Source organism: Pterocles gutturalis, unplaced genomic scaffold (genome assembly GCF_000699245.1).
Source record: "Pterocles gutturalis isolate BGI_N339 unplaced genomic scaffold, ASM69924v1 scaffold22436, whole genome shotgun sequence".
Classification (NCBI taxonomy): Eukaryota; Metazoa; Chordata; class Aves; order Pterocliformes; family Pteroclidae; genus Pterocles; species Pterocles gutturalis.
In genome coordinates this window covers 20,419-35,166 of record NW_010098463.1, presented here as the reverse complement: position 1 = coordinate 35,166, position 14,748 = coordinate 20,419, and the positions used below count along the sequence as shown (strand labels likewise).

At 41.9% G+C, this 14,748-nt stretch overlaps 1 protein-coding gene across 1 annotated transcript in view; it reads left to right on the top strand.

The window, feature by feature from the left end:
• Positions 1-7,592: 7,592 nt before the first annotated feature.
• ADAM12 (ADAM metallopeptidase domain 12) overlaps positions 7,593-14,748 on the top strand; it is a 25,453-nt gene continuing 18,297 nt past the window's right edge. Inside the window, exons 1-2 of the mRNA XM_010073125.1 lie at positions 7,593-7,783; positions 13,280-13,369. Coding sequence (XP_010071427.1) covers positions 7,619-7,783; positions 13,280-13,369 — 255 coding nt within the window. The 5' untranslated portion in view covers positions 7,593-7,618. The remainder of the gene's footprint in view (positions 7,784-13,279; positions 13,370-14,748) is intronic.

Genomic DNA, 14,748 nt, shown 5'->3' with positions numbered 1-14,748 from the left:
CCCTGCTTTGCTGTAGCCTGGGACCAGACCTGACCTGGCCTTTTTCATCCCTTCCTCTGCTATTTGTTGCTCTTTTTTTTTGACTTTTCCTGTAGTCAGCATTGGATTAACCTCCAATTCGAAGTAGCAGATTGTGAAACCTGAACTCTCAGCAATCCAGCAAATTTTTATTAATGAGGTAGTGGTCTAAAAGGAAACAGAGCAAAAAGATGAGCCAGAGGCAAATTCAAACTGATTATAGCTACTTTCCTTGGCTGTCTGGTTTCCAGCAGGAAGAACAGTTGTCTGAGTTCAATTCCCATGGAGCTTTTGCAATGCAGATAACTCCGGCGTAGAGTCAGAATACTGTCAGGATTGATAAATGGGTTTGGTATTGCTTCACCCCCAGAACACAGAAAGGAAAGTCACAATAGGCCTCTCAACAAGAAAAAAAAAAAAACCACTTCTCTGACCGTTCATTTGTCAAAGTAAAAGCAACTGCTAATAATGTTTTATTTGGCGGTTTTGCGACTGCAGCAACACCAAGCCATGACAGCGTATACTGTACAAAGCCATTGAGTGCTGGTCCTTTGCAGAAAAGGATTTTTCTGAGCCATCCAGCCGTTTGTTTCATTGCTGCTTTCTGCCCTGAAGTCCCACATTCGGTATTAGAGATCTGCATTTTTGGATATTTTCAGGTAGTTAAATTTTCACCTTCAGGTCAATGGGAGAGGTCGAGTCTCAGCTGGGGCTACGGCAGTCCGATCTAGGCACCCGAAGTGAGATGAACGTGGATGCATTCTGGGAATCTGCGCTAGCCCCAGGGCCAGATTCAAATGAACCTAAAGCATTTGTGTGCAAAGTTTAAATATTGACTTGGAAAGACTTTCTTTCCCATAACCCTGCACGTTTCATTGTAGCACAACAAGCCATTGCCACTACACATCAATTAAATGAACCACTAGTGTGACATATGCACTGTTATTTATTGGAAGGGTAAAAAACTGCCGTGTAGTGAACATGACAAAAGCTGTAGGAGGAATCTGGGCTTGTTTTTAAATCACTGACCATGAACTCAGACAGCAAGGGCTTTGATGTCGTATAGAACTACATGGCCCAATTCCGTGCTCTACTTTATTGATGCTCTAGGGATTAAAACTATAAAAGAGGAGCGAGAGAGTGAAAAATAGGCTAGAAAAATAAGTATGACTTGTCAGATATCTAGTGCTTTTTGAAGCAAACTTCCTTTTTCAATACTTACATATATATATATAAAACCACTCTACATTTTTAGCTAAATCCTTCCAACACTGCCAAAAAAGGTAAGGTCCCTTCCAACCCTAACCATTCTATGATTCTTCTTCAAAGCTCCATCATGTGCTGCTTGCAAGGGCTTGTACATCTTCTGGGAGCCGAGAGAGTCCCCCAGTTTACCCCCTCCTCCCAGTTGTCCTGAGCGTTTGCCATTTGCAAAAGCTTTGGGTGGGAGGCAATGTGCAGATACCTTTAGGGTCTCCCTTTATTGTGCTGGTGGGATCTACTTTAAAACTGCATTTGTGTTTTTCTCCCTCAAAAGTACTTACAAATGAGATTGTGCTGGTGGGATCTACTTTAAAACTGAATTTGTGTTTCTCTCCCTCAAAAGTACTTACAAATGAAGACATTGGCTAAATAATAGATTAAAAAGCCCTTCCATATTATGGCACTTGTCTAATTTTCAACAATTGCTATTAAAATGTGAGGCGTGTGATATAAGGTGTAATGACAGAACTTTATACACGACGGGATCTGTATTATTTGAACATGTATTTCAATATCAAAGAAAACTGGATTTTTATCTCCTGCTTACTACCTAATTCTGTGAGGTTCTTTATGCTTACTAATTCATTAACATGCGTACTGTATAGAATAGCTGAAGTGTCAAAAAATGTCATCTAATAGCAAATTCAGTTTTATTCTAGCAGACTCATATCTCTTAGGAGACCACGAAAAGTTGTTTTCAAGAGATGGAGAGCAGTGATAATGTCTAGAAGGTTAAAACCAAGGGGGATGCTTTTTAGTGGGAAAGAATTATGTCAATTAGATCAGGAGTTAGAGGAGGCTGGAAATTTGTCATAGTTCCTTGAAATCAACACCTCATTGAGTCTAGAAATGTTCGTGTCGCTTGAGCTTCTGCCTTCTCACGGTGGAGTTACCATCCCTGGAGGTGTTCAAGAAATGTGTAGATGTGGTGCTTAGGGACATGGTTTAGTGGGTTGGGTGGTGGTGGGTTGACGGTTGGACTTGATGATCCTTGAGGTCTTTTCCAACCTTAATGATTCTGTGATTCTATGATTCAAGTGTTACTCTTGTGTTACTCTCTCTACCGCTGCCATTTTTCCATGGAAAAATCACTTATACCTGAATTAACAAAAGCAATCCTATCTCTGTAGGATTTTGTAGGTTCTAAGGCTGGGATTTGCAACAGAAAACTTGCACATTCATGCAGAGGTCATTCTGTAGAGTTGGAACAAGAGGGTGCTCCAGCTCACATCTGATGCCTCCAAAAAAAGGATCTGAGTTGCTCTCCTCCTCTCCAGTTGTAAGTGAGCTGCTAGGCAGCCAAAAATCAAGAATTTTGGAGACTAAGGAGACTAAGTATTCATACTTGTGAATCTCAAGGGGTCCTAGGGTCAAGACAGACACAAAGAGTTGTTGCGATATTCAGCTCAGACAAGGTGTTGCCATGGAGAGTGTTGGAATTTCAGGTCTTTGGTGAAATTTTTGACGCAGAGGGCTGGGACTGAGCACTCCTCTTGTCTTTGAGCACCTTCCTGCCCTTAAAAAGCACTGCGGATGCCTCGGCTATTTCCGGATACGGCTTCTCAGGCTTGATTTTTTCAAACATTCTGGACAAAGCCAGGTCCCAGTTTCCTGCACCTTTGGAAATTAGCTAGTCAGCAGTTGTTTCAAGAAGTATGCTCTGGAAAATCAAAATGCTCTTTTAAAAATTAATATAATCTCCAATTATCATATTACCTCAGGGAGAAAGGCCTGGTGGTACTTAATAGAGCTCTTTGGGGCTGTTGTGCATTTTAATTGAGTGAATAATTGTAAAATACTTCAGGGCCTTTTGGTAAAAGGTTCTGTATAAACATTGCCATAATGCTGAATAATCAGGTTGCGATATGAACTGGAATAAATGAACCCTATAAATAGATATAGAATGTATATATACATGTAATGAATGTGTGCATATATAACAATATTTTGGAGAGAACAAAGCATTTAATTCATAAAAGTTCTACAGTGCTTGAATAAGAAAAAAATCAGGGATTGGATAGCGATAATCATAATAATCAAAACATTAGTTTTCAGGATATTGTGAACCTGCAGTTTACCCTCCTATGCAATACGTGAAGAATTGCCAGAAGCATTGATGGTGTTACCGCTTCAGTGATGCTTCTTGAGAAACAGCAAAATACATTGTGTTTTATGGTGGAGGAACATGGAGGAGGTAGAACCAAGGTACTATTATTTAGGCACCTAAAGATGTAGATAGACTTCTAGATGCTTGGAGGACCCAAGGGAGTTACACTTCAGATGGTTTTCCCAAGGTGTTGCTGCAATGCAATGGTAGGGTTTGGAATGGAGCAAAGACCTGCAGCCCAGGTCGGTGCCCCTCTAGGCATTTTCCAGCTGGATCAATGGGAAAGACAGCGACAGCAAAGATGGCACACGGGCCTCAGTGGTGGGACCAGTGCTAGGGCTGTGGGTGGTCTGCTGTGTTACCCTGCAGCTATCTGTAGGCGTTCGGTTTCTCCTCCTGGATCTTTCAGCTGTCTGATCTCTTAAGAGCATGATTTTCTTGAGAGTATAATTTTTCAGTGCTTGTCCTCTCTTGCTATTCAGGACGTTAGGAGGTGGAATGCCTCTGAAATGGAGACGGTGGAGATGGACTTTTATAGTTCATGCAAAAAAAAGGGCTCTGCTGGTCAATGCGGTGTTAGCACAGAGAATTCTCTATTCTTAAAAGGGGCTTGACACGGTGATGATGCCACTTGACTTGGTTAATGAAAGGAGCCATCTGATACAGGCTAAATGCAAAACTGCAGAGAGGAAACTGGCATTTGAATGGCTTGAGTGCTTGAAATATCAATGAATGGGACAAGACCAGGCTCTGTTTCTAAAGGAATCAATTACCAGGCATCCTCTTCCTGCTGTGAAGCTCTCATTCGAAGGAACAGTCAAAGCTATTTTTGCTGGGAACTAGGATATTCGTTGCTTGACGTTAAGTGCATCTTTTGAGCAGCGAGGAGACACTGAGGAATGCTGTGGATTCAAGAGGAGTAGGAAGACTCTGAAATTCTTTTTCTCGCTCTAAACTCACTGAAGAGACTGATGTAGGGCTGGGCACAATTTGAGTTCTGTAGAGTTGTACCCACAGCCAAAATGGGTTGACAAAATGATGCATTGTGTATGAAATCTAATGATTCAACCAGTGTAGAACGTGGGTAGGCTATTCAGTGTCTTAGAACAGGGATTAGGTTGGAGTAAACTGCTATTAACGTTTTCTTTCTCTTCCCAAATGCAGAAAAATAAGGATCTGTAAAAGAAAATGTCTTGAGTGAAGGATAATAGAATATACTGATTGCTAATGAATGTTTTACCTCTGGAGGGTTCTCCAATGGACTATATGAGCTGGTAGCTGAGTGTTTTTCCAATAGGATAAGGGTCTGGGGTACCAAAGAAAGCACAAATATCCCTGTTTAGGATGTTACTGAAATCCAGGAGACAGGTCAAGGACTGTCTTTACTGCGGAGACCCCGCTACCTTCTCCCACCCAAAGGTGGTCCTTCCACGTGAGATCTGAAGCATCTTCGTAGTGTGAGGAAGCTGGCTGCATTTGCTCAGAGATGAGTTTCTTTCACATGACTGTTACTTTGTCATTTTTCACAAGTTCCAGATTCACTTAAACATTGTGCCTGATGCTACTGACATCTGATAGCTCTAGCTTCCCTTCCCATCTGCCAGGGATTTCATGCTTCTGATGAAATGGCTTAAAAATCTCAAAGACAGCCAAAATGTAGCCTAAAAAATCACAATGATCAAATGCTGTGGCTGTTACGTGGGATTTTTTTTTCTTGTCAAAAAAAATGAAGAATGGTTGTGTGTCAGAGTATCATGGTATTAAAGATCAGTTATGTTTCCAATGAAATCCCAACTAGCATCAATTGATGCGGGATCTTCTTGTGCATGGTGTGGTTACCCTTCCGTTGCTTTCAATTTCCACTTGTTGGGTTCATTTCTGGTTTTGTATTGCTTTATTTTGGGCTTACTGGGTAAAGAAAAAATATTTTCCGAAAATTTCATCAACTAACATGTGCTGCACTGATGTCAGCTGAGGAAATCGGCGTCAGGAGCAGGAAAAGCCAGAAGATGAATGGATCTCTTAGTTCAAAATAGGAAACAGCTTGAAGTTCCTTTGGGGGGAAACAGAAGCCTCATTCATTAACAATGACATTATTTCACCTCTGGTAAAGAGTAAGGATTCTGTTCTGCCGGTGATGGACAGACACATCTCATATTCACACAAATGACCCTGAGCATTCATGGATACAAAAGAACAGCTCTAAAATATTGACAGTTTTGACTGGTGAGCATTTCTCATCATCTGTGTGTGGCTGAGACATATGGCATAGGGGAAAAAAGCATTATTTGTGTTCCTGCATGGGTTTCAGTCGGTGTAAGGTATGCACGTCTCCCTGTGTTCATCTCAGCAGATGTCAAAGTCAAGCTATGTCACTGAAGTGAAGGATCATGCCTGGAAGGTGCAGTGTTCATTTATTTGCACTTTGATATGAGGATCATGTCTGATCAAGCACTTTCATATTTTGTGCAGGGTTTATCAGTCTGGGTTTCTTGAGTTTTTTCTGCTGTTTGATGGTAGTTTACAACCACCTACTTGTTCATAGTCACGTACACAATATTTTGTGGGTTTTTTTTTTCCAATCAAACTAACAGTAGGACAGAAGTTTGTGGTGTCCTGTTAAGAACGTCTCCAATTGCTCAAAGTAAAATGGTCAGTAGGAGGTTTCCCAAGTGCCTTAATTTCTGTTCCATTACTCCAAGTACCTTTCCTATGTTCCCTTGGGGCCCAGAGCTACAGCTAGCAGCCTGACTCCCACCTCATGCTATTCTGAAATTTCTTTATTTATCTTAGACTCTGTCAATTTCTTTATTTATCTTAGACTCTGTCATTTTGCCTAAACATTGATATTTTCCAGAAATCAGCTTTTTAAGTAGAGATGCATATTAACGTTCTGAAGTCATATGTCAGTGAATCACGGAGCTGTTTAGTTTAAGTAGACAAGCCCTATAGTGATACATGAAAATTATTTTCTTCTTGAGTGATGTTTATGTTCTTTTCCAATGAGCTGGCTGTTGTATTGCAAAAGAATCTGTGAAAGAGGTAATTTTAAACAGGCACGAAATAAATTATGTTCTGTAAGGTACCCATAACCTTTCTAGAAGATCCTAATTAACCTCCTTATGTCAGCATAGAAAGCTCTGTTGCATTCGTAATTGTCAAACATCTCTTTTGATGGAAATGATCCCTTTCTGAGACCTATAGGCAACATCATTCATAAAGCGAGCTTTTCATTTCAGGGTATTAGAAACCAAGGCTTAGGGGAGATGCTGTTTTATGACTTTGGTTGTGATGCAGGTGCAACGTAAGCAAGGGCACATCTCATTGCGGAGAGGGCCCAGCAGACTGTAGGACGTGACTCTGGTGGCCACATCCAGGTGCCACTTTGTCTCATGGCTGTAAATCAAACTGTAAATGTTCATTAGTGAAAATGCAATTAAGTCCTCCGATAGGAAAACCCAAATGACCTGCTGGTATCTGTCCTACACTGGCTCATTTTGATAATGTTATCCATGTGTTTTCCAAAAGAAATCAAAGCTGTGCACAGCAGGGCCAAATCCTGCTCTTAGCAGCGTGAATTCAAGACATGGGTATTTTCAGTAGTGTCTTTACAGTCATCCTGATTTCAAATAAGAACTGTATTTGCTTTAATCATGCAGTTCCCAAGCTCAACTTTGATGAATTGCAGAAGCTGGCTCTTATCAAATAACTTGATGTTTTTCACTATTTTTTTTTTTCCTGAAAAGTGCAGGAGGTTTGCTATACTGCAGAGCGAGATGAATGAATTTGCCATTTGAGGCTAATTTTCCAAGAAGGATTAGGATGTTTTGTAGTCCTGTAAATGTGGGAATCCTCTTTGCAAGCTGAGTATTTCTTTAGGCTCCTGATCAAAATTTTCTCTATAACTACATATACAAAAGAGGGAGAAGGAATTCCAACTGTGAACGCTTCCAATCCTTAACAGCAGCTACAAATTTAAGTGAAAATGATGGAAATTCCCTTACTCATAGTCAGAAATTATTATAAATGTTTTTGGCTTCATTTTACAGTGAATTGCTATATCTCAATCCTATGTTAAAGGTTAAAAAAAATGAACACAATCTCCTTGTTAGCACACAGATGTGCTAAAAGGTCACCAGCATGACAGGAGAGAGAGATGTTTTCATCTGATAACGTTACCTCTTTTTTTTTTTGTCTCCATGTATTTTTCCTACTAGCTATCCGTTTCCCATGGTGTTCAGTAGCTGCAGTAGGAAAGACCTGGAAAACAGCCTGGAAAAAGGAGTGGGAATGTGTCTGTTTAACTTGCCTGAAGTCAAGGAGTCCTTTGGCGGACAGAAGTGTGGGAATGGCTACGTGGAGGACGGAGAGGAGTGCGACTGCGGGGAACCTGATGTAAGACACCCCCTGAGAATTACAGCTCACCTCCTGTCCGTGGGGTTTTGACAGCAAAGATGAATCAGAATTGGTTCAGCATTTTTTAACGCTACTTGGTGTAAAACAAAACTCTCCCTTCGCTGCTTCTATCTTATCAGCTTGAACCTCAGAGTCCTCAGAAATGCAAAGTTTCTGCTTGGCTTGCGTTGGAGTTGCAGAAGGGCTTTAGTTAAGAATGTGCTCGAGTCACCACTGGAGAACAAACTCTCTCATGGCTTGGCCAACAGACTAACCATGACTAATGGTCATGCTCCTAACAGCAGAAATTCCTTTAAATTCCTAGCTAATAAGCTAAACTAAAAATAAATCTGTTAACTCAAATTTCTCAAGATACTGTGTGTTAATGGAAGGTTTGTTTCCATAGATGAGAAGCCACTCATATATTAATATAAACAACATTAATATATTGATATATTTAATATTAATATAAAGATTTATATTACATAAACCTATAAATTAATATGAATATGAATAGTTATGTAAATTTTAATATTACTGAGGTATTTTTTCGTTGCAGCCAGCTTCACTTTTTAGCTACAAGATCTTTGCTGATATTTTTCTTTGCTCCTAGCCAATTACCTTACAAACAGAAGTAGCCTTTACTGCCTCCCGAAAAGATCGCTACGACTTCCAAGATCGTTCCATTTAGTTTAGTGAACTTGTCAGAGGACTGCTCAGATCAGGAGGAGATAGGCAAACCCTGGGGGTCAAATAATACCCAAGCCGACATCCTTATCCCTTTGGCATCCCGTGCTCATTGGCTGTGTTGAACTTCACTCCGATTATCTGAATTAAATATGTTAGCAGACGAGGGATTCGTTTCCTGTGATAAATACGGTTCTGCAGACCAAATAGATGGGGGCAGTTAAAACAGCGAGATGTTGCTGTATCCTGTCTATCCAGGGCATTGGATTTACACAAGCCATAAGGATTTCCTGACAGTTCCCTCATTCTTCAGGGTAACGAGGTTGGAGGAAGCAGGCTTATCTTCTTGTTTAAAGTCGATAGAGTGCAAGCAGCTTGCAAATGTCTTTCTAACCCAGTTATCTTTCTCATTTTCGCTTCTGAATGTTAGCAATACCTTTCCAAGTCAAAGCCACTTAACGTCAGCAAGCGCTGGCTTGATTTGCCTCTTCTTTCTGTGTTTTTCTTTTTTAATTATGTTGGAAAACAGCAGCTTGGGCCCAATCGAATTAATGTAGAATTTACTGTTATAATCTGAGTGGTATCAGAAAACCCGTTAAATTAGTTAATTAATTCACTGCCCAGTCATTTATACCCACTGAGTTTTGTCAATAGTGCTGCAGTATTTTGTGTCATGGAAAGCTGTACAATACCATATGCTAGTTGTATTTTATCAGTGATCAGAATTAGATGTCAGTCTGAATATGTAGATGGTGCTTGGTGAGTTTATTTCTCCTTTAAGTCAAATATCAGCCCCATGTCAAGGTTGGTGCTCACTGACATTCCTTAGCGGTAGGACAGCAGTGGATTCCTGAGGGTGGAGAGTCGTGACCATAGGACATCTCCCACCATTGGGACAACCCTGGCAATGCTGATGCAACAGCAGTGGATTCCTGAGGGTGGAGAGTCATGACCGTAGGACATCTCCCACCGTTGGGACAACCCTGGCAATGCTGATGCGGTAGGGACTGTTTGACTACCTCCATCTACTCTACAGTAGACTCTACTCTTGAGTATAATGGATGCCAGCATGCCCACCATCAGCCCAAGAGCGTAAGACCTGACCAAGGATGATATTACCAATTAAGCTCCAATTTCATTTTGGATTATATTACCAAAAATGTCTGATGTGCTACAGTGTCTATGGAAGGAGGGCTAATGAAAAGATAGAAGAAATTAAAAAAAAAATATATATATATCCTTGGTCCCTGAGAACTGGAAGGTGACAAGTGTAGCTAATTATATAACAGGCTGCAAGGGGGATCAGAAAGCTACAAATTGGTGAATGAGAAGTCAGACAAATTACTTCCCAATGTAATTAAGAGCCTGGTGCCTGAACAGCTGTGACATGCCGGGGACGAGTCAATACAGCTTGTCTGCCAGGAGATCTTGTCTTACGAATCTATCACAGTGCTCTGAAGGACTTAACAAGTGGGTGGAAAGCGATGATGCTGTTATTGCAGCTTGTTAGGAGTTCAGAGAAGCTTTAGGCCAAAGCCTTTCACCAAAACCTCTTTAGGAGAGTAAGCAGCTGTAGGATGAGAGAAAATTGCCTAGGCAAAAGTTGGGTTAAGAGATAAGAAATACAACCAGGTATAAATCATCCATTTTATGCCGTGGAAGGAGACCTGCTGTGATTTAGCCATGAGATGTGTCCTGGGGACTACACAGTTCAACATATTAATGAACAGCCTGGGAAGAGGAATAGTCTTGAATTTGCTGATGGTATTAGTTAGGATGGTAGAGATGAAAGCTGGCTGTGAAGAACTGCAGAGGAACCTTCTGAGACAGCTGGACCAGACATTAAGATGACAAATAGGATTCAGCATCGAGTGATGCACGTTCCAAACATCACATAGAAAATGATGGACTCTGAGCTGACTCTGACCGTAGAGGAACAAGACTTCATATTGCAATAAATAGTCTCATGAAAATGTCAGCTCAGTGCTCAAGACTGGTCTAAAAGGTAAATAGGCTGTTAGAAATTACCAGGGAAGAAATGGGAAAACAAAATAAAGCACCAGTAGATCTTTATAAATCTGCAGTGTGCTGCCTCTGAAACTGCATGTGCAGTTTTCTCCTACCCCTCCCTGATCTCAGGAAGGATAAAGCAGAATGAAAAAGGTTGAAAGAAAAGCAATAAGGTGGTTCAAAGTTTTACAAGGGCTCTGTCTGGAAAAGAAGAAAATGAAAGAAAACGCAACAGAAGCTGATAAAATCACAAGTGAAATGGAAAGAGTGAATAGGGAGCGATAGTCCTCTCACAATCTGAGCAAATTAAGTTAGAAAATGGCAGGTTTCAAACAAGCAGAAGGAGCTGCTCCCCTTCTGTGTTGATTACGTGCAAGTCCCTTTCCGCTGAACGTTACAGGTGCTAAAAATGTCTGTGGAGCCAAGGGAAAGCCAGGAGAGCAGGAAGGTATCATGTATGTGAGTTCACATCCCTGTCCTTAAGCACCTCCTGGTGCCTGCTGTCAGGGGGACTCAAGGCTAGAAGGGTTGTAGGTTGACCCAATGTGGTCCATCTTGTGTTCTTAGAAAAGCTGGGTTTAAAACAAGATGTCCTGTCTACAGTGTCCAACATCATGTAGATGATGCTAGAATTGCTGTTAGTCTGTCTGAGATGCTCTGATGAGCCCAGGAGACCCACACCGAGAAACCCAACTCCCATTGTTGCTGTTGTTACTAATAGTAAGAATAAGCTACAATAACTACTACTACAGCAGTAGTTTTGGGTGGCAGCCTCCACCCTCCAAGTTTTGTGAGCCTCTTCTGTTTGCTTGCCTGTTTGTGTTAAAACTATTCCTGACAATGTAATAGTGCAGGCACAAAAACTATTTACTGAGCTCATTCCCTGCAATGAGTGAGCAACTGGAAATTTCAAAGGCTGCAATAACAGCATTCAAAGAGCTGTGTCTTTATCCCAGTCTGCCTGTGGAATGCTGATTGCTTTCCATGGCTGGCTGGTGTAGGGCCAGATGATGGGCTATAGAAGATTCTTTCTGAAGTACCTTAACGGGACTGACATTGCTGTCGTGGTTTAACCCCAGCAGCAATGAGCACCGCCCAGCCGCTCACTCACTCCTCCCCAGTGGAATGGGGGGGAGAATCAGAAGAGTAAAAGTGAGAAAACTCGTGGATTGAAATAAAGACAGTTTAAAAGGTAAAGCAAAAGCAGCACATACAAGCAAAGCAGAAAAAGGAATTTATTCACTCCTTCCCATCAGCAGGCAGGTGTTCAGCCATCTCCAGGACAGCAGGGCTCCATCACGCGTAACCATTACTTGGGAAGACAAATGCCATCACTCTGAACATCCTCCCCTTCCTTCTTCTTTCCCCAGTTTTATATACTGACCATGATGTCATATGGTATGGAAAAACCCTTTGGTCAGCTGGGGTCAGGTGTCCCAGCTGTGTCCCCTCCCAGCTCCTTGTTCACCCCCAGCCAAGTCACTGGTGGGGTGGGGTGAGGAGCAGAAAAGCCTTTGACTCTGTGTCAGCACTGCTCAGCAGTAACCAAAACATCCCTATGTTATCAACACTGTTTCCAGCACAAATCCAAACCATAGCCCCCCCACGCTATGAAAAAAATTAAGTCTATCCCAGCCAAAAACCAGCCCAATTGTTTTCCTCCATTCTGCTTTTCTCAGATTGCTATTGAGGTGAATTTGTAAAATGTGCTTCTGTGCAAAGGAACGGTACTTCTTAAATACAGCAGCTGCACAGAAATATTTGCGTAGCCTGCTGCCTTCCGGCATGATCAAAAATAGGTTCAGGAAGTTGTTCCACTGCTTCTGAGCAGCACGGTTAGCTTTGTATGTTCGGGCAGATATTATCTAAGAAAACAGTGAAATGCTGAGAATCATTTTGCTCTTATTTGTGAGTGCAGTTGTAGCCCTGTCTTCCAGTTGGAAAACTTTACAAAAGCCCATAAAGTAACAAGAGGCTGTGAACATCATTCTAACCCACTTATTTTTCCTGTGGTCCCTATATTGTTAGTGATCCCTTGTTAAGTCAAACTGACTTAACACAGCTGAAGAGCAATTTTATCAGCTGCTATTTTTGTTAGAGAGCTGAGATTCCGGCACAGCTGATGTAACTTGCAGCTTGCCCGCATAATCTTGGAAAAACAAATCCATTATTCTCTGAAACTTCTTAGTAGCTCATTCTACTGAGAATCAAGTTTGCAGAGAAAGCTAACACATGCCACCATCTAATCCGTAAGTGTGAAATTGGGATGTATCAGTTAGTGAGAATGCAATTCGTATTCATTTCATTTCTCCCAGCTCTGTTACTGGCATACCCTGATAAGAGATTACATGCGATGGTGTCATCATCTGCCTTTGTGGCAGCCACCAGCCTCCGTGCAATACAGAAAACAGAGAGCTGTAGTTGTGATGCTCAGTAACTCCAACACAGGTTCTCAATCCCCACCGGAGGCAATGGAATCATTCCACTGATTTTTGTGGAAATAAAACTCCATGCTACTGTATCAGGATTGGTATCGGCAGGCTTGAGTTGTTTGGGATATTTGGGATTAGATCCATAGCTAGAAGAAACCAGCCTTCCTCCATGGCTTCTCTGGTTTTACTACAATTATTGTGCTTGTCGAATCTAAGGACAGACAAGGCTGTTTGGATCAGGTCATAGAATTTCATGCATAATTCATCATTCTGTGCTTCGCTTTTCTTGGCGGAGCTCTAGGCAGCCTCTTGATTTACAACTCCTTGTGATTGAAAGTTGTCTGCTCTGAATTTCTCCTCCGTCTAGGAATGTACAAACCGGTGCTGTAACGCAACTACCTGTGCTTTGAAACCAGGAGCAGTGTGTGCGCACGGGCTCTGCTGTGAAGACTGCCAGGTGAACCGAGGGAAACCTTTCTGATCTGGGTGGGGTGGGCGCAATTCCACGGTTTTCCCAACGGCGGGGCAGTAGACGAGGATACAGAACAAGCCAATTGGCATCATTAAGCGTTAAGACACTTGCACTTCATGTAAGCAATTCAAAAAATGCTCAAACTGTAGAATTTATTGAAGAAGCAGATAACAGACTTGTATAATGGTGTCTGTACTGTTTGGAGCCACTTATTTGCTCATGCAAAACCTCATCTGTTTTTTCACAAACTTTTGTATGCTTTGATTTTTTTTATGCTTATCTAGATGTGCTCTGGCAAGCAGTCATTAAATGCTGGACCCTCTTTTTATGGGAAAACTCTTAAAATATTAATTCTGTCCACAGAATCTATATTTTAATGGCAGTTCGTCAGCTCTTGTGGACTCCTAACATACTATAAAAAGCCAATTTGCCGCAGGCATTTACCTTCTTGAATTCTCAGCCCATCTCTTGCATACGGGTTAATACAGCATTCAGCGAGTTTCCATTGTGTCTGTGTCAACCATCTGCCTAAAAGCTCCGTAGCAGCAAGCTATCCAAACAGCTAGCAAATGCTTTTTAGCAAAATCAGTCTTCACGTCTTTTTTGCTTTTTACCAAAATCACCGTGGTAATGCAGAGAAAATTCAGTGCTGCTCCCAGAGCACACCCAGCCTTTGTGGTTCTTGTCGATAAGTGGATGCTCAGACCAGCATGTTCCACCATTGCCTACTAGTTGCCTTCAGCTCTGTAAAAATGCAGTTATCCAGGGACCAGAGAAGCTGTGGATGCCCCATCCCTGGAGGGGTTCAAGGCCAGGCTGGATGAGGCTTTGGGCAACCTGGGCTAGAGGGAGGTGTCCCTGCCCATGGGACACCTGCCCAGATGATCTCCATGGTCCCTTCCAACCCAAACTATTCTATGATTCTATGAAATCAGGACAGGACAGGAACACTTACATGAACTAGTTGTATAATTAAGTTGAAGAAGATTTGGTGCCCATAACAAGAGTGACGTTTCCATGAGGAAATGCACCTCCACCCCAAAGAGCTAAATCTGGAGCCATATGAGCTGGTGGCTTCATGAGCCATAAAATAACACATAACATAATGTTGTGTGATCACTGCCCCGCTCACTGCTGTGGTGTTAAAGCCCTATGGATGAAAAGGTTTCTGCTCTGACTTCTGGTCAGTGCTCCAGAGCATCCTTTGCAGTACAGCCCAAAACATTTCTGTGCCTGTGTGTTTGGGCATGATTGCAGGACGCACTCTGAAAGCTTCGGTTCCTATTGGAAAACTACCAAAAGGCAGGATTTACCGTCTGACCTGAACCACGTGAGCCATGTTTGCAGCTGTGAGTTCAGTTTGG